Consider the following 24,920-nt stretch of genomic DNA (forward strand, 5'->3'; position numbering starts at 1 on the left):
TCAACTTTTCCTCCTCCTCCTCCTCCATCCAGCCATTTATTCCCTCATTCTCATCAAACACTTTTACGTTCACGTCCCTTCATGCATCTTAGAGTCTTTGAAGGTATAACTATAAACCTTACGTACTTCTTCACGTCGTCTGTTAATCTAAGAATAATTATTACTTCGCCGCCATACTCGTTTCTTACATGTTACCCTGAATTTTATACCAGTTAATCAAACTTCGATTATTTTAATTCCACGCAATTTACCTCTCTTTCATGTCAGTATAATGTGATATCTTGTTCTGTATCTTTTTAAAAATTATTTTTAATACGAAGATCATACCAATTCTCCCAGCGAGCAGAACACGAGTCATTTTTACGTATCTCTTTCCCCCTCCTCCATTCTTCCTTTCTATTATTTTATCCCATAATGTATTTCACTTTCTGATATTCCATTCCCACGTTAATCTTTACAAGTATCAAGTAATTCGGTGTTCATGGCTCCCCCAGCTTTTCTCTCGCTCCGTCCGAAATGTGATAATGTGGCCAACGTAGTTTTCCTTCCATATTAATGCTGACGTTTTGTCTGTTCATTTCGAGGCGTTATATTATCACAATAATATCATCTGATCATCGTTTCACTTTCTGTCAATGAAATACCATCAGGGGTAATCAGAATGAAGCCATGATACATGAATTGAAACTTGTTACGTATAGATTTTTCTCACCAACAGGTAGTAAACTATGTTTTCTTTTATTTATTATTAGATTGCATTTATTTTTTCTTTTCGTTAATTGAAACTTGACAAATAATTTTTCTCGTGAATAACTAAACTGATAGATTTCTATTATTTTATATTAGAAATTTTTTTTTCGAGTAACTATTCAGATTTTTTTATATTAATTCAAAGGCCATTAGAAATTTTATTTTTGCATTTGTATCCTTGATTACACTAATATTTTTAATTTAGTTTTAGCTCTTAATCATTATAGAAGATAATGACCTAGTTGACACTTCGTTAACATTAATAAACCTTAATTCCTGACTGCTTCAAAAGTCAATTATTGCAATGATTTTGGTAAAAGTCTAAATATTTCGTGATGATACATAGAATGCTTACCTAAGTTTTAGGTTAAACTCTCTCTCTCTCTCTCTCTCTCTCTCTCTCTCTCTCTCTCTCTCTCTCTCTCTCTCTCTATACCTGAGAGGCTAGATTTATATATTTTCTCTTTCCGGAATAAATTTATGATACGAAACCGAAAACCACAAACCTTGGAAGGGAAAATGCAGAAACACAAATATCGTGTTCCTTGTATAGCTAGGTATTAACAATAACGCCCTTAATTTCAATTATTTAATTAAATATATATATAATATATATATATAACTATATATATCCATATATATATATATATATATATATATATTTATATATATTATATATAATATATACATATATATATATAATCTATAGATGATATATATATATAATAATATATATGAAATATAGTATATAATATAATATATCTTAATTTTAATTTTATTAAAAAAAAAAAAGGGGGGTTTCCACCCCCCCCGAATAGGACCCGAAAGTACCTCCGGGGGCTAACTCGTCTTTTGTTTTTCATTTTTTCCTTCGTGGCAAAAAAACCTTTATTTATACATAGCATCACGTTTTATATACTTCGTGATCAAGTTATTCATATATATATATATATATATATATATATATATATATATATATATATATATATATATATATATATATAAAGTAAAGATGTATTTCCATTTACATTAACAAACAAACAAGTTAGGCTTTCCCAAATAAACCCTCAACTAACATAACTATCCCAAACACTCCTCTTATGTTATATCTTCTCTTTTACGAATTTACAGACTCAACGTGCCATGATAAGTGGAGTAACTACCGAATAAGACAAAAAATAATAAGACATAGGACCTGAAAAATATACTCACGTAGGATGAACATTAAATACATGGCTTCCTGTACTCTTCTCTTCACTCAGCATTATATTACGGCCTCCTTTCCGGCTGGAATGGGAATCATGTTCCAGTGGAAGGAGGATGTGGGGGGTGGGGTCGGAGAATTCAAGTGAGGAGAGTTGAGCATTGAGAAACCGTAAGAAAATAATCCGTTTTCATATTTCGTAGTTTACGATTATCTTAAGTCACGTTGCGTCAGATGGAAGAATTTTTATGTTAATGGTTACGTAGAAAATGTGCTGAAAAAAAGGCCACCGAAAATATATCTATCTTCAGGTGGTCTCGGAATAATGCTGCATGAGCCGCTGCCCATGAAATTTTAACCACCGCCAGGTGGTAGCCTATCCTATACCGATGCCACAAGCATGCTTATGGCTAAATTTAAGCTTAAATGAAATAGAATCTACTGAGGCTAGAGGACTGTAATTTGGTATGTTTGATGACTGGAGGGTGGATGATAAATATTTCAATTTTCAGACTTCTAGAGTAGTTTTCTTTTACACAAAACTAAAAATCTTATTATTGATTTAAAAAGAAAATGTCTTTTTTAATCATTTGTAACCATCGCTTTTAAAGGGACTAACGTTTTGATGTAAGTCCCATAAAATGTTTATTTGTACTTTGTTTTTTGTTTCAATGATATATTCTTTTAAAAAAAATTAGATGGAAAGCAAATCTCTTTTTTTAATAATTTATTTTTATTACTCTTAAATGGCGACTTCTTCAGAGAGACCAAATAGCTACTATTTTTTGGACGTATGGCCCATAAACTGTTTATGTCTGTGTGTGCGTGGCGTGTGTGTCGGGGAGGGGCGGTTGGTGTTCAATGACATATTATTAAAATTCATATCTTCGGTGAATTTTTTTTTTTTTTATATAAATCATTTCCATTACTTTAAATGGCGTCTTCTCCCGTAATACCAAATACTATATTTTGGACTTGTGGGCCATACACTGTTTGTTTTTGTGTTTTTTAATATATTTTTAAAAATCACACCTATGATAAAAAAAAAATGTCATTTTTTAATCATTCTTTTCCATTACTTTAAAAGGCGACTTCTTCAGAGATAACAAGTACTATTTTAAGGACTTGTAGGCCATAAACGGTTCATTTATTTTTTTCAAGTTAGTGGAAAGATTGCCAAGTTCTTAACTCTACCACAAGTCATGAACTCCTGGCCAGTGACCCAACTGTCCAGAACTTCTGGGAAGTGTAAAACATTTATTAACAAGTTTTTGACACCACGGAACTTTTCCACTTAAAAAACTCTCTTCAAAAAATCTCAATCGCAAAAAAACTTCTTCGTTTATTTATCCAGTAGATGCTGACTCATCACAGCGATTTGATGTCTATACTTCGTAATAATTTCACTCCTCCTGGAAGTTTGTTTTAAATTTATTCATTTATTCCCCATTATTCCTATCTTCCTCGAAACATTGTTAAAGACCAATTAGTTCAATTTAACATCAGCAACATGACATTTGATAAAACCTGAATGTGTTACCCAAAGTATAATTGAGTCTTTCTGTTGGACCTCTTTACTTTTTGACTATATTTTCTCGGTCATCTTTCTCTCGTTCCTCAAAATCTTTGACACGCCCACTTTTCCACAAACCTATTATCCTCCATATAATCTTTACGTATGTATGTATATGTAAGTAAAAAATCATAACAAAGAGCTCTGCCTGTCTCTTTTACTTTAATTGAGAATTAGTAATATTTTCATTCACTGAAGCAGAAGTCATATCTTTAAACAAACAAGTGAAAAATCCGCCGAACAATAGATTTTTCTGTACAGCGCATAATTAAGGCAACCGGAAATAGATCTATCTTTCGGTATCTCAGCCAGCCTTGGTTGCCTGTGTGGTTGTTGCCAGAAGCACGATCATGGCTAACTTTAACTTTATATAAAATGAAAACTACTTAGGCGGCAGGGTTGCAATTTGGTATGTTTGGTGACTGAAGGATGGATGATCAACGTACCAATTTGCAGCCCTCTAGCCTCAGTAGTTTTTAAGATCTGATGGTGGACAGAAAAAGTGCGGAAGGACGGACAAAAACACAATAGTTCTCTTTTCAGAAAACGAAAAAAACGAAACACGGGAGACATTTCCGAAACTGTTTCTGTCTCGACCTGGAAATGAAACGTGTTTCCAGAGCAGGGGGGAGTCGGGCGCCAAATGGACGTCAGGTGTGAGATATTACCTCTTTCTTTTGATCTTATTTCAAATTTGGAGCCTCTCGTTTTTCTCTGTCACGACTCTGATGGTTTGCATCGAGCCCTGGACAAAGCTCTGAAATGGAAAGCGATTTTATTTTCCTTTAAGTTTTCTCAAGATTCTATGGCGACTCTCTTCCTATACGTTTTGTCTAGATTCTATAAGTAAGTTTCTCACGAGTCTATAAGTAAGTTTTTCCTGTAAGTTTTCTCAAGATTCTATAAGTAAATTATTCCTGTAAGTTTTCTAGCTGTCTAAAAGTAAGTTTTTCGTGTAAGTTGCCTGAAGATTCTATGAGTGAGTTTTTTTTCTGTAGTTCTTCTCAAGATTCTGTAAGTATGTTTTTCCTGTAAGTCTTCTCAAGATTCTATAAGTATGTTTTCCTGTAAATAAAAAAAAAAAAAAAAAAAAAAAAAAAAAATAAAAAAAGAATTAAAAATCATACACTCAAGATTCTGTAAGTTCTTTCTGTAAGTCTTCTCAAGATTCCATAAGTAGGTTTTTTTCTGTGACTTTTCTCAAAATTTTAAGCAAGTTTTTTCTATTAATTCTTTTCCAAACATCTTCCATGCACATAAAGTTTATTTCTTTATCTTATAATATTATTATCACTATGGGTTAACAACAATATGTTATAATTTTTCTTCCCATTTCCTAGCTATTTATCTTGATTGCTTTCCTTTGCCCCACTACATATTCCATGATTTTCCCCGCCCATATTATAGATATAATTATATATATATATATATATCTATATAATATATATCTATATTATATATATATATGATATATATATGTGTGTGTGTGTGTGTGTGTGTGTTTATATAATATATATTATATCATATATTATCTATATATATATCATATATATATACTATATATATATATATATATATCTATATATATATATATATATATACATATATTCTAAAATAAATATATATATATATTAATATATAATATTTATTAAATATGAATATATATATATATATAATTTATTTATGGCAACCTCACACTTGAAATTCCATTAGCTCCTTAAACTTTTCGTTTCTCCAACCTTTCAAAAGCCGTCCTCATATATTCACCAGCTAGCTCCATAAGCATTCTCAGACTTGCTTCAGTTATTTCCAATCTTATATTATTCATATCCGCCCTTTGTTTATTCTCTAAATTCCATAAGAGAAAGAAAAAAAACCTTCGAACAGCATCTCTCTCCATTTGCATCTTTCACTCTCATCTCCATTTGCTCGTTAACATTCATGCATCACTATACGGAATTCGCAAAAGAAACCTCCCAGCCCTTCCACCCCTAATTATTTCATTACGATTTCTTACTGAGGACGACGGAGCCATAATGTATTAAGCGTGATGACGGCTGAGGGAAGAAAGGGAACATAATTATTGCCTCTTTGACATGCAGGAATGTGTTAAGGAACCCTCAGGGAAGGGTGGAGATTTCATCCGTTGTCATATCTGTATATATTATTGTAATCAGGACAGCGGCGCCGTTATTATGTGATATACATGATCGTTCATATGATACTTTCCAAGTGGAGTATTAATAGATTTACCAGACCACTCGCAGGGCTGGGATGATATGTTTTTGTTTATATTTTTCCTATGTTTCGACGATTAAATTGCAAGTTTTTAAAAACGTTTTAACTGCATTGATTTCAAATGCCGCCCGATTTGTTTTTATTATTTTTCCTATGTTTCTACAATTAAATTACAAGTTTTCAAAAACGTTTTAACCAGATTAATTTCAAATGCCGCCCGATTTGTTTTTATTTATATTTTTCCTGTTTCTACAATTAAATTACAAGTTTTCAAAAACGTTTTAACTTGATTAATTTCAAATGTTGAAGTAATGTTCGATTTATTTTCCAAGATTTTATCCTCGATGCTGATTGTAGTTAAATGTTATCATCACTTTGCATTTAGACCGTTCTAGAGCATAGTAGAAAACAGTAGTGTAAGGAAAACGATTAAATAATATAATAAGCTATGTATTACAAAGTTGAAACGAATGTGTCAAGAACTGTGAAGCCTCTAGATACAAAATTGAAAGGAATCTGCGAAGAGTTGTAAATATTTTGGTGACGAAGCCTGGTCTAGGACAAACAGGTATTCTGTTGACGTAGTCATTTTTAGTAAGAAATTCTTGTTCTCGACAACGTCAATAGAAAAATGCCTGATTGCCGTAGATCAGACTTTGACGCCAGATTATTTACAGTTCTTCACACATTCTTCTCGTCTTTGCAGTACAAAGCTTATTATGTTATTCAGTCATTTCCTTTACAACTTTTTTCCACTTCCCGCTGAGAAAGAAGCTCATAAACGATTATTTATATGACATAATAACAGCGCCACTAACTGAGTTATCAGTACAACCATTACATATTCTAGCAAGATATGGGGGGTGTGGGGGTGTAGGATGAAACCCCATTATAAACCATCTTAGGGGTCCCCATTGTAACTCTACCAAGTTTCATGCCCATCGGACCAGCAGTTTGGCCGTGATTGAATGGCAGACGGACTGGACAGACATAACGTCCATTATATTAAGATAAAGAGCCTGAGATTCGTCCGATTCTGATGTGTAGAGCAATTTTCATAATCGTTTTTCAATATTCTCTTTCAGAGTGACTTTTATCCTAACGGCGACGTTGGTGCATATACCCCTTAAGAAACAATTTGTTATTTCCGTGCTATCATTTCTTATAGAGGCACGTTCTATGTACCAAATGTTTCATTTCGAATTTGTTCTGAATTTACGGCTGTGAAACTGTTTTTGGCAGGAACCTGGATCACCCTGTTAATTTTTCTGTGTTTCCATCTACGCGGAGTAGTGCGAGAGGGATCTCCTTATGTGCCTACGATGCTCCTTTGGTCTGAGAGAAGGTTAAAAGGAAAGCTGTCGTTCCAACATCAGCAATGAGACCTGACAGGTAAGTTTGAGTCACCTGCCTTCAGTTATCTAGAATTAGTTATTTCCATCAAAATTAGCCTTCATGTTCAAGTATGTTCTGTGAAGATTCTTAAATGTTTTTCTGACTCTACTAAAAAGTCCCTATCAAATCATTCATGTATTTCTCTATACTTAAGATTTGGGTTAGGTTTAGTGATTTTAAACAATTCTGTTCCCAGTGCAAGGTGCCCCCTTAGGACCCTATAATAAACAATCTCAAAAGGCGCAAGATACAGGGACCTTTAGGGAGCTTCATCCAGACCAAGACTACTTACTCTCTAAGCAAAATATCTTCAACATGCTCTTTAGTTTTCTGTAAAAGAATACTATTGAGATGGCTTTGTCTGCCCGCCCTCAGATCTTAAAAACTACTGAGGCTAGAGGGCTGCAAGTTGGTATGTTGATCAACCACCTTCCAACTCCTCGTGGAAGGAAAATAATGAAAATTTAACAATCTAGGACCATTTTCTTCCATGACATCCACTTCAGAATCGTTTTTACAAAGAAAACTTTAACACTGTACGACAATGGATGTATACAAACAAAGGCAAGATATATTAACATAAACCGAGGTTATTAAGAGTTTGTAAGCTCGTAGTATGTGAAAACGATTTCTGATAGTTGGTAGCGAGAGTAGTAATGACGTCATCGACAGCCAATCATAGAGCAGAAAATTTCCCCGCTAAAAAGAAGGAACTTGTTGGAGTTCACCTGGGTTTATGAGCTGCTGTTTGAAGTGCATTCCAAAATGCCTGATATTTTTGGGGATTCCGCTTTTTTTTTTTTTTTTTTTTTTTAAGTTTCAGAAATTTATTTCTCAACGGTCATTAATTGAAATTTTATGAGAGAGAGAGAGAGAGATAGAGAGAGAGAGAGAGAGAGAGATGAATAACATCCAGCTGTACATATTTATCACATTGTGTGGTTGTGTGTGTTCATTCATACTCGGACTTGATTCCACGCAATTTATTTTGATTAGGATTTGTTATCAGGAATAAAAATGTAATTAAAAAAATCTGTAAAAAAACCAACTTTTAATTACTTCTACCATATCTCAGCTAACTCGCTTAACTGCTAAAGTTCAGAACTCTCTCTCTCTCTCTCTCTCTCTCTCTCTCTCTGGGAGTGAATGTGTGTGTGTGGCGCCACAGAGGGTAGGGAGGGGGGCCCGGCGGTTGGGGGATAGCGAGCGATTCAATTTGTTTGAGGTTCAAAGAGTATCATCTTTCCCAGTTGAATATTTCGTCCGGCGCTCAAAGCTTGCAAGAGAGTTGTCTCTGCCACTTGAAATTCCGGCATTCTCTCTCTCTCTCTCTTCTCTCTCTTCTCTCTCTCTCTCTCTTCTCTCTCTCTCTCTCTCTGCCTACTAAAAAAAAACACATTGGTTTTTCCACAAACTCCCATGTGTAAGGGTCTCTGTCTGTCTGTCTGTCTGTCTGTCTGTCTCTCTCTCTCTCTCTCTCTCTCTCTCTCTCTCTGCCTTAAAATAACACAGGTTTTTCCACAAACTCCCATGTGTAAGGCTCTCTCTCTCTCTCTCTCTCTCTCTCTCTCTCTTCCTCTCTGGTTTTTTTATCGTCTTCTCTCTCTCTCTATCTCTCTCTCTCTCTGCCTTAAAAAAAACACAGGTTTTTCCACAAACTTCCATGTGTAAGGCTCTCTCTCTCTCTATCTCTCTCTCTCCCTCTCTCTCTCTCTCTCTCTTTGCCTGCAAAAGAAACAGGTTTTTCCACAAACTCCCATGTGTAAGAGTATTCTTGTGTGTACTTGTGGGATGAAGCCTTGTTTTGCCTGCATGTATATACGGAAGAGCGAAGGAGAGGAGGGTGACTGGAAAAATAATGGAAAGAATCTGTTACTTATTTACAAAATCGCGATTGAGCCGTGTCACGGACTCCACAACACACCGGACATCCTTCTGTAGTATAATTTTATCAGACGTAGTAGCTCTTTGGGAAAGACACGGCAATAAAACAACTTCGTACATCCCTTGCTACAATAGGAGTGAGTCCGACGGGCACTATCCATTAATCTTTTCCATATACCTATATCTCTGCAAGGTTTTAATTTCATTCAGTCCTCTTGTATGTTCTTTTACCACTATATACATCATTCATCTCCAATTCATTCTCCCTTCCCTTAATAGAATTAGGTTCAAATTGATTCAAGTTACTAAATATGCACAAGTAAAAAATTAGCCGGTTCCCTCGGCGCAATCGAGTTTTCTGTACAGCGTATAAGTAAGGCCACTGAAAATAGATCTATCTTTCGGTGGTCTCTGTATAATGCTGTATGAGAATCGGCCCATGAAACCTATACCGTTGCCAGACGCGCGATTATGGCTAACTGTAATCCTTAATCAAATAAAAACTACTGAAGTTAGATGGCTGCAATTTGGTATATTTAATCATTGGAGGATGGATGATCAACATACCAATTTTCAGCCCTCTAGCCTCAGTAGTTTTTAAGATCTGAGGGCAGACAGTAAAAAGTGCGGACGGACAGACAAAGACGGCACAATAGTCTTTTCAGAAAACCAAGAACTGCTCACTTCACAAGATACTTTCATAATATTCAACTGAAAACTGATGAAATTCCTTTTCCAAAAATGACGCAGAGAAACAAATCCACAGTTATGCATGGGTAAAAATAAACATAAAAAAATAGATCTCTACTGAGAGCTTTCGGGAATCTGTAGAGATATCTATACCCGTAAGTAACTGTGAATTAGTTTCTCCATTTCAAAACTCATCTTATTTTGAGTAATTTTTAGTAAATGATTATGATTTTCCATTTAATTTACCTTGCAAATACAGGGCGTCCATAAAGTCCCTGTACCATTACACGTATTTGTAGCCTGTGATGGTACTGAGACTTTATGGACACCCTGTATCTTCCATAGAGAATTTTCTTTGGTTAATAAATTATATAATTACGATAGATAATTGCTCATTTATATAAGGGTTCAATGAAGCACCCAATAAAGAATAATTATTTATAAAGAGAGATCAGTGAAATACGCTAAATAAATCAATGAATTGATTAGTCTAACAAGGTGTGATCTAACCTCCAGCTTACTCGAGGCCCGTGCTAAAATCTACGGTAAATAGAGCGTTGTTTCACCAACGAAAATTAGAATATCTACGCTATATTTTATTAGAAATAATTGATATGTAGCGTTTAACATGCGCATTATTTATTTTTTACATTTTCATTCTAATAAATAAATCATAAATATCCTATCATAGAATTCCTGTATTTTTAATTCAATACGAAACACCTTTTTCAGACTTTTTATGATTTTCAATAGGGCTTTCCTAACCCCCCAGCAAGAACAACAACGACAAAGTAGTTTGTAGGCTCACTCCCCGAGTAAGCGAAAACAACACTGAAAACAATACTTACAGAAAGATATTACCGAATTAATATCAAGAAGCGAAGACGTTTATAACATACTAAAGCCGCATCTCGCGAGAACTCGTCTTTAGGGAAACTCAAGAATAAAAAAAAAGGAAAAAGAAAAAAGATGAAAGAAAAGTTTCCTTTGCGTCTTTTTTCTTCCTTCTTTTTTTTAGGTCTCTTGACTTCTCTCCTTTCCGCACCTGACCCATTTCGTGGATATTAGCCTAATGTAGCCGGGAGAGAGAGAGAGAGAGAGAGGTTAGAAAACGCTTATTAGATATCTTTCATTTAAAGACAATTCTAGGGTGTATATATGTATATGTTGTATATATATACTATATATATATATATATATATATATATATATATAATATATATATATATATATATATTCATAAAACTTTCCTGTAGAGGGAGACATTATTGTCTCTGAAGTATAGTTTTAACGCTCTACCTTTTTGGCGTTTTTTGTATGGGCTCCTTTATCATTATAATTATATATATATATATATATATATATATATATATATTATATATATCATATTATATATATATATAGTATATATATATATATAATATATAATATATATATATTAATATTAATGTTATATATATCATACATACATATTTCTATTTCATAACATCCCATGTTACCCATACTACAAAATGAGCACACTGTACAACAGAGGATGTCGCCCCTAACTCGACGCATAAACTCTGGAATATCCCAACTTCTCTTGTAAACCAGAAGTTCAGTGATTTCTGTGATGCGACGCTGCCATAACCGTAACGATAAAGAAAAAAAACGGGCGGGGAAATCTTTACAAATCTGTCGTGAATTTCACAATGGACTAAATCTAACGAGGGGACGGCAGTCGCCTTCTTAAAATAGCCAGGAATTACAGAAGCCGCACTCGTCAAGGGAAACATTATAAACAAATGTAGTCGCTTTAGTATGGTAACAGAATAGAATATAGAATCTAGGGCCAAAGACCAAGCCCTGGAAAGTATGAGGTCGTTAAACGATGGAAATTGAGACTGGAGGAGTTTTGATAGCCTCGCAGACGCACAATGAATCAATTGTTAGGAGAGGTTATGAAAGGAGGTATAAGAAAAAGTAGTAATATAGTAATTCGCAATGGTTTAAGTCTGCTTAATATGTATTAAAACTGCCTAACATTCATAGAATCAAATCAGTTTAAGACGTAGAATATTTTACAAGATGAGAGAATATTATCTATAGATATTTATCGCTGCCTTCAGTGAATCACATTGTGTGATCCCGTACGAGGAAAAGATCTCGGAAATTTCAGCCAGTTTCCTTAAGTTATTGACAGCTTTCAAACAAGAAGAGGATTAATGGTTCCTCGGAAGAATGCAGCGGGGCAAGAAGGGCAAAAAAACAAAAAAAAAGAAAAGGCCACTCCGAAGTAAAACCCACTAGAAGAACATCTGCTACATTTTTCCCAATAAAGGTGGCTGGCATTGGCTGGTAAGGCCACGAGGGCCAAGAGGCCATTTATTTTCCAGTCTTCCAGTCAAAACCACTCTTCCAGTTTCCATATGATATTTTTACAATAAAATGGTAAACGGAATTGAAGGCTCTGTTGCAGATACAGCAAGAATACTACTTGTTTTATTTACTTCTAATGACAAATAGTTTAAACATTTTCTATGCTAACTCGGTAGCTAAAGTTTGGTCTCTCTCTCTCTCTCTCTCTCTCTCTCTCTCTCTCTCTCTCTCTGTATATATATAATATATATATAGATATATATATATATATATATATATATATTATATATATAATATATATATATATCTATATAACTATATATAAAATATATATCATATATTATATATATATATATATATATATATATATATATATATATATATATATAATATATATATATACATATATATATCATATATAAATAATATATATAATATATATAGATATATATATACATATATAGGTATTATATACATACATATATATATATATATATATATATATATATATATATATATACACATACATATGGGGATACAATCCACAATTATGTAAAATCCTTTTGTAGTTTTTTAAAATATACATTCTTGTACAGAAAGACTTTACATCCATTGTTGTGGTTGTATCCCCATTTACTTGTAGAGGTACGACATAGCACCTAGTTTCTGCATATATATATATATATATATATATATATATATATATATATATATATATATATATATATTATATATATGTATATATATATATATATATATATATATATATATATATATATATATATATATATATATATATATATATATATATATATATATATATATATATACACATATATCATATCTGATTCATGGGCCAAGGGGAACTTTGGCAGTACCGATTCAATTTGCTTCTGGTTCAAAGAGTAGCGTCATCTTCCACGGCAAATATTTCGAGACTGTGCTCAAAAGCTGGCAGGAGCGGCGGACTCACTCTCGAAATTCTGGCATTTCTTTCTGTTTGTGCTCAGAAAAATCCCAGGTTTTACTCACGCTCTCTCCTCTCGTCTGTGAGTGAGGAGGGAGTTTTGTGTACGTTCGGATGAAGTCCGTATATGAATTGCTTTACTTTTTTTTTTTTTTTTTTTTTTACTGAGAGAGGCAAAGATAGAGATTTGACGTTGGTTCTTTCGTCCAGAATGAGGAATGTGCCTGGAATTATTTATGTGTATACGTATACAAATGCATATATATATATATATATATATATATTATATATATATATATATATATATATATATATATATATATAGAATATATATACATACATACATATATATATATATATATATATATATATATATATATATATATATATATATATATATATATATATATATATATATATCTATATATATATATATATATATATATATTATATATATATATATATTAATGATATATATGATATGATATATATGTATATATATATATATGATGTATGTATGTATATAAATTATATGTATATATAGTATATATATATCTATATATATAATATATATATACTATATATATATATATATATGCTTGTGTATGTATTTGTTAATGCATATGCATGTCAATAATTCTGATTTTTATTCTGCTTTAATCAGCTGATCAAGTCATGATCTTCTCCTGCGTCCAATGTGATATTTTCAAAAGTCGTCAATCATTAAGGCATTTTGGTCGATGTGTCCATTGTACTCTCCAAATAATTAATGATGCAATTTGGGCCAGCTGGTTTAGCATGTCATTAAAAGGGGTGTGTAATTAGGAGTAATTAGGAAGAGAGCTGATGTCCTTTTTCATTCATGTGTATGTGTTTTTTGCTTATGTTGTGTTTCAATATTGATTCGTGTTAGTTTCTTGTGACTATAATAGATACAGTTTTATAGTCACAATTGAGTTTTTGCTCTCCATAGTATATATTCAGGTACAGTACCTGGATAATTTTTCAGTACTTAAAACCTAAAGTAAAGAGTGTTTCTATATTTAAGCAATAAATGATATGGGAGGATATTTCGGTCAGACTTCAAAGCCCATAGTAGAGTGTTTCTATATTTGAATTACAAGTGATATGAGGTGAAATTACTATCAAACTTTAAACCTATTGGAGAGAGTGTTTCTACATCTGAAGTTTAACTGATATAAGAGGAAACTACAGTCAAACTTAATCCTATAGTAGAGACTGTTTCTATATTGGAACTATAACTGACATAAGAACTCATAGTCAAACTTAGAATCCCTCTTCATATGTAGATTAGTCTTCTGTTCCTTTTTAGATATCAATATGTATAATAAATTCTTACTAGACTTTGAAAGCTTTCCCTAATTTTCAGAGAAAATATATTTAAAACTGAACACTCTTAACTAAATCTTATCTTGTACTGAAAAACTGCTTCTGAATGAGCTCTCAGCCTGGCTGCCTCATTAGTTCTCCTGAAGAGAAATTTAGGGTAACATCAGAAATACAGCAAACTCTTTCAAAATAGTCATCCTTTTATGTGGAATTCCTCTGTTAGTGTTTGAATTTATGGATACAACTCATTATGAAGATAGCCTGCTCCAACTGCTACATAATTCTTATATAAGTCTTCGTTTTTACACAATTTACAAAAACGTAATTTTCATATAAGTCCAAACTCTTTTTTCTAGAACTACAATAGGGCAGTTCTAAGAATATTCCGGACTATTATATAATATATACTATAGATATATATAGATATACATATATCAATATATATCTATATGTGTGTGTGTGTCTGTGTGTTGGGTGTGTGTGTGTGTGTATGTGTGTGTATTATATATATATATATATATATATATAATATATATATATATATATATATATATATATATATATTGTGTGTGTGTGTGAATGCTAAAAATGTTTTGTTAAAACAAAATTCCATCTAATAAAAGAATCCCATAAAAACGCCAAAATATATAAAGTAAGTACTATATCTCTGAGACTGCTGTCTCTCTCTCCAGCAGTCTCTGTAATTGTAGTACTTACTTCTATATTTTGGCGTTCTTATGGGTCTTCCTTTTATTAAATACATACATACATATATATATAATATATATATATAATATATATATATATATAATTACATATTATATTAATATATAATATATTATAGGTCTAATTACTAGGTATTTTATTCATTTTATCTCAAATAATAAGCCTCAAGTATCCTTAATACAGAAATCCGTTTACTCTGTCCTAAATAGTTTAACTCCAGCTAACTATACACAGCCTATACCATCACAAAATGTAGAGAACTTATGTTTCATCTACTTCGGAAGAACTCGAACAATGCCTCAGGCATTTTCCTTAGGACCTCGTCGTCAGACAGTAGGAGCCTCTAGTCGTCAGACAAATTTCCCTCCAGCCTTCAGACTAATAGCGAAAGATATATCCGGCATAGTTGTGGGTGGGTTTGGGAGCTGTAATATCCCCTTTGAAAGTTGGTATTTCGCAACTTTAGTGATATGAGGTCGAAGAGATTCGGAGGTTATTGCTCAAACTTCGCCCTTACACTCAAGTTGGGGAGGAGAAGCGAAGATTCTGGCCGCCTCAGACAGAGGGAGTTCGCTGAGGTTTACCTCGTGCGGAATTACCACCGCCCCCATGGCTTGGGTCAAGTCGAATTGCCCCCTTAGTTTAAGGTTATAATATGAAACTTGGAGGAAAATCTCGTTCGAGCTAACTACCTAACTATACGTTGTGTTCCTCTCTCTCTCTCTCTCTCTCTCTCTCTCTCTCTCTCTCTCTCTCAATTTCCTTGATTCTCTTTCCCCAAAATATTCTTGATTTTATTCGCAGGAGAAAACAAGTAAAATATCAAACTAACCCCGGCATGGTGGTGGCATGGCCAACATCGTTGCCAAACGCACGATTATAGCTAACTTTAACCCTAAATAAAATCAAAACTATAGAGGCTAGAGAGCTGCAATTTAATGTTTTTGATGATTGGGGGATGGAGGATCAACATGCCAATTTGCAGCCCTCTTGCCTCAGTGACTTTTAAGATCCGAGGGCGAGCAGAAAACATAATTGAAACACTACGAAGTGGAAAATATGAAGAGAATTAACAATTGGCATCAAGATCTTTACAATGCAATTGAAATCATTCGTAAGGAACGATTTCCTAATGAGTTGTGAAAAATATGAAGTGTAAAGTGAGATGCATCACATTCGTACTAGAAATAAGTTCCCTTCAAAACATCACACACTTGAACCTACTGTGATTAAGAAGACTAGCAACGTGAACTTACCAATAAGGGCTATAAAAATCGTAGGAATGACAAGGATATACCAATATATCCTTTAATTACCTACAATTTAAAAGCATAAATAGTGGCTTTGTTTACTACCAAACCCACTGACTTTCAAGACGAAGTGTAGACACTACCCAAAATATAACATTCGTTTGATGTCCCTTCGTTTTGTTTATGGAATTCCAAGTGTATTAAGCCCAAATCTATCACATATGCATACAACTCATCGTAATATCTACACTTACAATCACAAATGGCTATATATATATATATATATATATATATATATATATATATATATATATATATATATATATATACATATAATTCCTAGTAAAATTTGTAAAAAACAAAACTAAAAATAAAAAATTCATAAACGCGAAGGCTAAAAAATTATTCTTACAAAGTGTACAAATATACACATTAAAATTAAAGGAATTAAATTATTTAAAAGGACATACATTAAAATGATATTTAACGTATAAACAAAAATTGACAAAATGAAAAGGTATATATAGATTGGTATAATAATATCTATGTATATATATTATAGATATATATAATATATCTATATATATATATATATATATATCATATTATATATTATGTATATATATATATATATAATATATATATATATATATATATATTACAGTATAGTATAAAGAACACGGATACGTATTTATCACACAATGCTATCTGCAATGAAACCTATCTCCTCAAACTCCCCACAATCCCTGCCCCCCCCCCCCCCCAATCCCACCGTACTCCCCAGACCCTCCCACACTGAATGTCCTTTGTGTCCCTCATGCACATGCAATACATCACGTTTTGTTGGGACCTTTCGAAACGAAGACATATTAGGGGACATACCACGTCCAGTGGCCTTTGCTCATAGTTGAAATATCATTCTCCATATGCCGAGAGGACCTTTGTGGGGAAAAGGCAGAAAACCAGCTTTGAAATATGTTGTCCTTCGCGTTGGGTCCGTGGATATTGTCATGAAATATTTTATAATGTAAAATCTGGTATGAAATATGGTTTAAATATCCAGTATTTAAATAACTTTCATGCAGGTTTAAAGACTAGGAATATAATTTTTTGAAAATAGATTCAGAATACTTTTTCCTGATTCTTTTTGACTGTGTAAATAAGGGTATAAAATCTGATATGAATATCAATATTTAAATTACTTTTAATGCAGGTTTAACACCTACGAATATGGTTTTCTAATAGTGTAAATAATGGTATGAAAGACACTGATACCAATTCAATTGTTTTAGATAACAGATTACGTCATTCAAGTAAGACGTTCTCTCCGCACATATTTTGTGTTGAAGACGATTTTTGTCATTTTATTCTGCTATAAATTAATTGAAAACGCCCTCAACTTGATATGTTTAAAATTCTCAATTTATATATACTAACATCAACTTTGTCTGAGTAATTTCCTGATTTTCAAAGCTTTAAGAACTCGCCTCATTTATTCATTGCAAGGGTTATGTCTTAGTTACTATCAACTCTTTCATTTATTCATTTATATTTTCATTTTTAATCAGTCATCTCTTCTTACTTCTTCTTGATGAACACCATAATCTCTGGAAGCTTGAATTTCAAGTCAGTGGACCCTGTGGCGGGTTTGTTCCATATGAGTAGGGTTCATCTTCTGTACAATAAATAATAATAATAATAATAATGATAATAATAATAATAATAATAATAATAATAATAATAATAATAATAATAATAGTGCCTTCATTTAGCTTTTATATTTCGTAATGATTTCTACTAAAATTGTATGGAAATGTGTTAACTTAATCTGACACTGCATCATTGCATATTATGATAATTACTGCAGACACTCTAGCTAATGTACTGACGTTTTATTTCTGTCGGTACATTTTGTGCATAATTTTACATATATGGAGTTATACGCTATTGTTGATTACCGCCTTAAAGATGTGTACGCTATGATTATCAAGTATGCATGCTTATTTTATATAAATAAGTGCACTTAAGAGGCATGCATTATTATCAAATATCTTTTCAGTTTAGTTATTCAACTAAAATTTAGTTCTAGAGTTCAAACGTCCTCAAGGCTGATACGACTCATTTGCGGCATCGTTACCAACTTTTTATTTGGATTTAATGAATTTTTAACGTTATTTTCATTGTGCTATGTAGCTAACTCCACTGCGTTCTATAGCTGCTAATTTAAAGTAAAGTTTCCTTCCTTTATTACGCATTTCTCCAAGAAGCTTCGTTTTGGAATTGGAATATAATTGGAATATGGAATTTAGGCCAAAGGCCAAACGCCTATGAAGTCATTCAACACTGAAAGGGAAATTGAAAGTAAAGAAGGTTTGAAAGGTGTAACAGGAGGAAAACCTCAAAGAAGTTGCGCTATGGAACAATTAATAGGGAGAGGCTGGAGAGCAAGATGGAAGTAAGAGAATAGGGATGGAGTTACAGTAAAAGGAATGAAAGGGGTTGCAGCTATGGGCCTAAGGAAGGGACGCTAACCTTAAATAATGCCTACAGTGCACCACGTGAGGTACACTGAGGGCGCTACTCCCCTAGCGGATTGCTTGATTAGATTTCAGTGGCAACGTGACGCTAAACATTCCTATGAATCAGGGGATGGAGACTTTGGGAGAAGCCATGCTTCTGCCTGGTGAGTTATCAACAGCCACTGCCTGGTTCCTCCAGGCCCTAGTATGGGTGGGGAAGGGACTTACGTAAGTATATGACAGTCTTTAGAACAGGAGCACAACCTTTGAACCTTCAAAGAGAAATGCCATTTGCTCCCAAAGGCTAATAACTTGTCCAGAGAAGATATTCATTATGCGTTAGTCATTCTTCTTCGTATAACATGTTCATCTTCCTCATTTCCTTCTTCCTACTATCTTCTCCTCGTCCAATATCTTGCCTGAGAGATTGCCTGTCCCAAACTCTCCCTGGGTGATGATGCTAGATTTATAAGTATGGCCTTTGTCTTAAAATGCATTTTTTTTTACGTAGCAGCCTCTCTCTCTCTCTCTCTCTCTCTCTCTCTCTCTCTCTCCTCTCTCTCTCTCTTCTCTCTCAAAAAGAACTAATAAAGCGAAAGAATTTGTACCAAATATATTGAATCCATTCGTCGACTTTTACCCAGAAATAAAGCTGCACTCAGACTGTAAATCGACAAAGTCTCTCTCTCTCTCTCTCTCTCTCTCTCTCTCTCTCTCTCTCTCTCTCTCTCTCTCTCATAAAAAAACTCGTAAAGGGATAGAATTTGTACCCAATGTATTGAATACTCGATTTTTACCCAGAAATAAAGTTACACTCCGACTGGAATTCGACAGTCTCTCTCTCTCTCTCTCTCTCTCTCTCTCTCTCTCTCTCTCTCTCTCTCTCTCTCTCTAGTAAAGAACATATAAACAGAAAGCATTTAAACATTAATAAGTTCGAGCTGATATTCAAATATCCTCGAAAAAAAAAAAATCTATCACCTTTAAACTTTCTACGAACATTTTTGGAACATTGGTCCACGTAAAAGAATAAATAAAATTCTTACAATTTGGTGAGCCAGTTAATGATATTCGTGGACATGTTTCTAATTCTTTAAACAGAGATTTCCTTTGTAACCTGCAAAAATGACGCACGCGAGTAAAAAATTTACTGAACTCAGTCGAGTTACATGTGCACACTCACATGGAAAGATAATTATCTTTCCATGTGAGTGGAAAAATATTCTGGCTAGTATGATTATAATCATATTAGCCAGAATATTATTACGCGATTATAATGCCGGAGTACATGTTAAGCTCATGTAACAATATTTAACCACATTCATGGGAGAGTTACGTTTGAAAGGTAACATTTTTTGTTGCTATATCTTTTTCAAATTTCTTTTGATTAAGTCTATCACAGTCATCCTATTCGACTTGGTGGTTTCATAGTGAGAGATTCCGGGTTGCATCCTGCCTCCTTAGGAGTTCATCACTTTTCTCACTGTGTGAACTATTTCCAGGAGAACACTCTTCTGCATGAGTCCTGGAGCTACTTCGACATCTAATATTTCCAGGTTCCATTTCAGCTATCTTGGGATCGTGCCTAATGTCCCTATGATTATGGGTACAATTTCCACTGGCAAATCCCATCTCCTTCTTATTTCTATTTTCAGATCTTAATGTTCGTCAATTTTTTCTCGTTCTTTCTCATCTACTCTGGTGGTCTATGGTGTTGAGATTATTATTATTATTATCATTAATATTATTATTACTGTTATTATTATTATTATTATTATTATTATTATTACTATTCCGAAGATGAGCCCTATTCATATGAAAGAGCCCACCACAGGGCCATTGACTTGAAATTCAAGCTTACAAAGAATATGGTTTTTATTAGAAAGAAGTAACTGAAGGTAGAGGTCTTACTTGAATAACGCAATCTCTTATCTAAAACAATTTAATTGCTGCCATTATTTAAAATGCCCAAAACAATCAGTAAAATAAACTGAATCGATTTTTTAAAAAATTATTATCACTGGTTTTTAACCTCCAGCACAGGTAATTTAAAGATTAATATTTATACAGGATTTTTATGATATAATATTTTTGGTAGCCAGTATTAGTTTTATTTGCTTTTCCTTCCCTTTACAGGAAGAATTATTTTAGACAGAAAATGCGAATATTTGTATTGCAAGCGTAGTTGCAGAGGCGAAATAAAATTTATCTTATACATTCTCTCTCTCTCTCTCTCTCTCTCTCTCTCTCTCTCTCTCTCTCTCTCTCTCTCATTAAGAGTTAATAAAGAGAAAGAATTTGAACCCAATATATTGAAAACAGTCCCCGACCTCTTAGCAGAAATAGTTATACTGAGACTGGAATGCGACTCTCTCTCTCTCTCTCTCTCTCTCTCTCTCTCTCCTCCTTCTCTCGTCTCTCCGAGGGGTACCGTCATCATCTCTCTCTCTCTCTCTCTCTCTAATTAAGAACCAAAAAGAGAAAGAATTTGAACCTTTGAAAACATAAATCGAATGCTTAGCAGAAATAATGTTGTTATACTGAGACTGGAATTCGACGCTCTCTCTCTCTCTCTCTCTCTCTCTCTCTCTCTCTCTCTCTCTCTCTCTCTCTCTCTCTCTCTCCCGGGCTATTAAAGAATATAGTAATAAAGTTTATTACAAACATTTATTCATATATATTTACTCATCCTAACCGGTATTCTTTTTTGTAGTTGTTCAAGCTTATATTTAGACAAGAAAGGATCATCTTAGACACTATATAGTAAGCGTAATACATAAAATGCAGGCGCGTCAAAACACATTAATCATAAAACATAACCTTAAAAAAATTTAAACGCGGGCGGCTTCATACATTTATGATGGAGGAAAAAAAATGCTTAATTATTCCTATGACAAATTGTCGTAATCTTCTTGTAACAAGTGTAAACCAGTTCCAGCGTTTCCCAGATGAAATAAATCCACCGGAGATTAACGTCATCATTAGAGGAAAGATAAGTGAAATGCAAATGGGGCCAATCTGATGACCGGCTTCATTATTATCATTTTTTATCATTACCACTTGTATCCTGGCAAGTTTTTAAATGCCATCCCGTTGGGAATAGCCCTGTCAGTCATGTGGGTACTTTTCATTTGCTCGTATAGTCTATAATTCATCATTACCGTCACTATTATCATCACTTGCATCCAGGTACATTTTCAAAGGCCATTCTACAGGGCCTTCTCATTTGTCTGTCACATTTTACAATTCACTTTCAAAAACTCACTTCTTTTGCATAACTGTTTTGACCGTGGAAGTCGCTGGTCTAGCGTCAAATGCCTTCGATTAATTTTCGTATTTCTACATCTCTTCGGGTAAATTGGATACTTTGAAAACTAAAACAGTGATATTTCTTATCTTACGACAAGGCCTGCACGAAATCCAAATTGTTCCCAGAGGAACTTTTTTTAGATACCAATTATAATTGTTGTAAAGTTAGTGATGGTTCAAGGAAAACCCAAACCAGAGTGTTGTTACCAAGTAATAAAACACTAATGATAAGCAAAAGTCTACTAAGTGGAATTTGTTTATCTGTATACATACTACATTATTCCTAAGGACAGTCTGCAGATGATAGCGGGGAATATCGCAAACTAGGAGCTATATTTTATAAAGTGTTCATCTGTAAAGGTGTGAATCTATGCAAGAATTAAATTAGCAACAACACAGATTGTACCAGATTGTGTGGCCATTTTCATCTTGCATATATTCGCATTTTTTTATAGATGACCACTTTACAAATTACTGTTCATATCTTCTGACATTTCCCGTTATCATCTTCAGACTGTCCTTGGGAAAAATATATATTAACCGAGGAGAAACCAGTTACACAAATTTCACTTAGTAGACTTTTTCTTATTAGTAGTATTATCATAACTTTTATTACCTCTAGGAAATAGACCCTTACGCAATAAAGTAACATTGAAAGTTATTGCTATCTATGCTACGTGGTCCTTTTAAGGAGTTCTTTCATTTTCAAATAATCTTTTCATCAGGTCACAAAGGGTGTAATATCTGGACGTGAGTCATGACAACGCAATCTAATAAAACCTGATGACACCATTGTTTACTCTATCGTTAGGTGCTTCAGCACTAGCAAATGCCCACACATAAGAAGGCGAAGGCTCCTGCTATCTTTATTGATGTTGGGAATGAAGCTGGCTGTATATCAGCACACGGGCTCTTGCTCCTAGAGCAGCTCGTAACAGATAATAATGTAGGGATGATAAAAAAGAGGTCAATAAAGAAAAGGATGAATGACAAACCAGCTATTCCTTGCTTGTATTAACCAGGGTAGTGGTGATGAGTTACTCCAGTCATCACTTATGGCATCTCACTTGCAACGTTTTGTGTGAAGAGACAGTTCTCTTAATTGAACGATCCATCTCCTTGACTACTGTTTTTCCTTACTCGGGGAGTAAGCCTACAAACCACTTTCTTGTTGTTGTTGTTCTGGTTTGGGGGCCAGGAAAGCCCTATGGAAGAGCCTAAAAAGGTCTGAAAAGGGTGTTTCGCTTTCAGTTAAAGATACAGGAATTTTAGGATAGGATATCTATGATTTAATTATTAGGCTGAAATTTTATAAAATAAATAATGTGCATGTTAAACGGTACAGAACAATTATTTCTAATAAAATGCAGAGTTCTTTTTTAAATTTTCAATGGTGAAACAACGGGCTGCTAATTGACCGTAGATTTTAGCACGCAGCCTGTGTAAGCTGGAGGTCGGATTACGCACTGTTTACTTAGTCATGTATCTTCCTCAACAACGGCCTCGGGTCATTTTGGAGATTTGACCTTGTTTTCCCATGCTTATGACGTCATCAGGCTTGTGTTGGCCCTCAACATCTAGACGTTTGGATTAGTAACAATGTTTACCCTTAGGGTATCAATATGAGAGAAAGTTTAACAGCAGTATCTCCTAGTTAAGAGAAAGGAAACAAGCAAAGAGATGGAACGTTGACCCTATGAGAATAAATCTGTTGTTTATAATGTACCTGCAAAAAAAAATCGTCTTTTTATAACTGTTTCGAATGGTGAAAGTTACTTTCCTGATCTCAAATGTCTCCGAAAGACTTTCGTATATATTTTCATCCCTTCGGGTAACGTTGATATTTTGAAGACAAAGGCAGGAATATTTTCGTCCCACGACAAGCCATCCACTAAATCAGCGGTTCTTAAACTTTTTATAGCCACGCCCCCTTTAAGAGTTCGTTCTTTCCTCCACGCCCCCTTTGCATCTAAGAGTGAAATTCTCTCCCAGATAGAAAGGAAAATGAAAAAAAGAGAAAGAGAAGGGTTTTCGAGGGATAAGGAGGGAGATAAATAATTACAAAACATAGTAAGTCCAACGAGTCTCCTTAGAGTAGTACAGGGTGTCCATAAAGTCCCAGTACCATTACAAGTATTTATTGCCTACAATGGTACTGGGACTTTATGGACACCCAGTAGATTATTGGAAACTAAATTTATAAGGCGAGACTTTTGCATTTCTTAATAACTTCTGAATATTAGTTCCCCACTCTTGGTAAGAGAATAACGAATGTAATTAGAGAATTAATAATTTTCCCCTAGGGCTCGTGCCTCCCCCTGGAAATTCCTGACGCCCCCCACCCCAACCCCCAGTTTAAGAACCACTGCACTAAATCAAAATATAATGGATTTTCCTTTAAAAAGATGAAAAATGAAAAATCTGTAAGATATCACTAATGAAAAAGAAAACATCTAAGTGAAATGAAAAGTTACGAAGCATAATGAAAATATTCGTCAGGTCTCACTAACTACTCACCAAAAATGGCTCGAAAGCGCCTCAGTGGCGTGGATGGTATGGTGTTTGCGTCCCACCTCGGTGGTCGCGGGTTCGATTCTCGGCCATTCCATTGAGGAGTGCGAGATGTGTATTTCTGGTGATAGAAGTTCACTCTCGACGTGGTTCGGACGTCACGTAAAGCCGTTTGTCCCGCTGCTGAATAACCACT

At 33.8% G+C, this 24,920-nt stretch overlaps 1 protein-coding gene across 4 annotated transcripts in view; it reads left to right on the forward strand.

Annotated features, from left to right (window-relative positions):
• Nucleotides 1–24,920, forward strand: part of LOC135216327 (uncharacterized) — a 314,243-nt gene that overhangs the window by 29,109 nt on the left and 260,214 nt on the right. For 3 of the 4 annotated variants that reach the window (XM_064251505.1, XM_064251507.1, XM_064251510.1), the window contains exon 2: nucleotides 7,008–7,157. In XM_064251505.1, coding sequence (XP_064107575.1) covers nucleotides 7,144–7,157 — 14 coding nt within the window. In that variant the 5' untranslated portion in view covers nucleotides 7,008–7,143. The remainder of the gene's footprint in view (nucleotides 1–7,007; nucleotides 7,158–24,920) is intronic. The other variant, XM_064251506.1, reaches the window with a different exon arrangement.

The sequence above is a fragment of the Macrobrachium nipponense genome, chromosome 6 (genome assembly GCF_015104395.2).
Source record: "Macrobrachium nipponense isolate FS-2020 chromosome 6, ASM1510439v2, whole genome shotgun sequence".
Lineage (NCBI taxonomy): Eukaryota > Metazoa > Arthropoda > Malacostraca > Decapoda > Palaemonidae > Macrobrachium > Macrobrachium nipponense.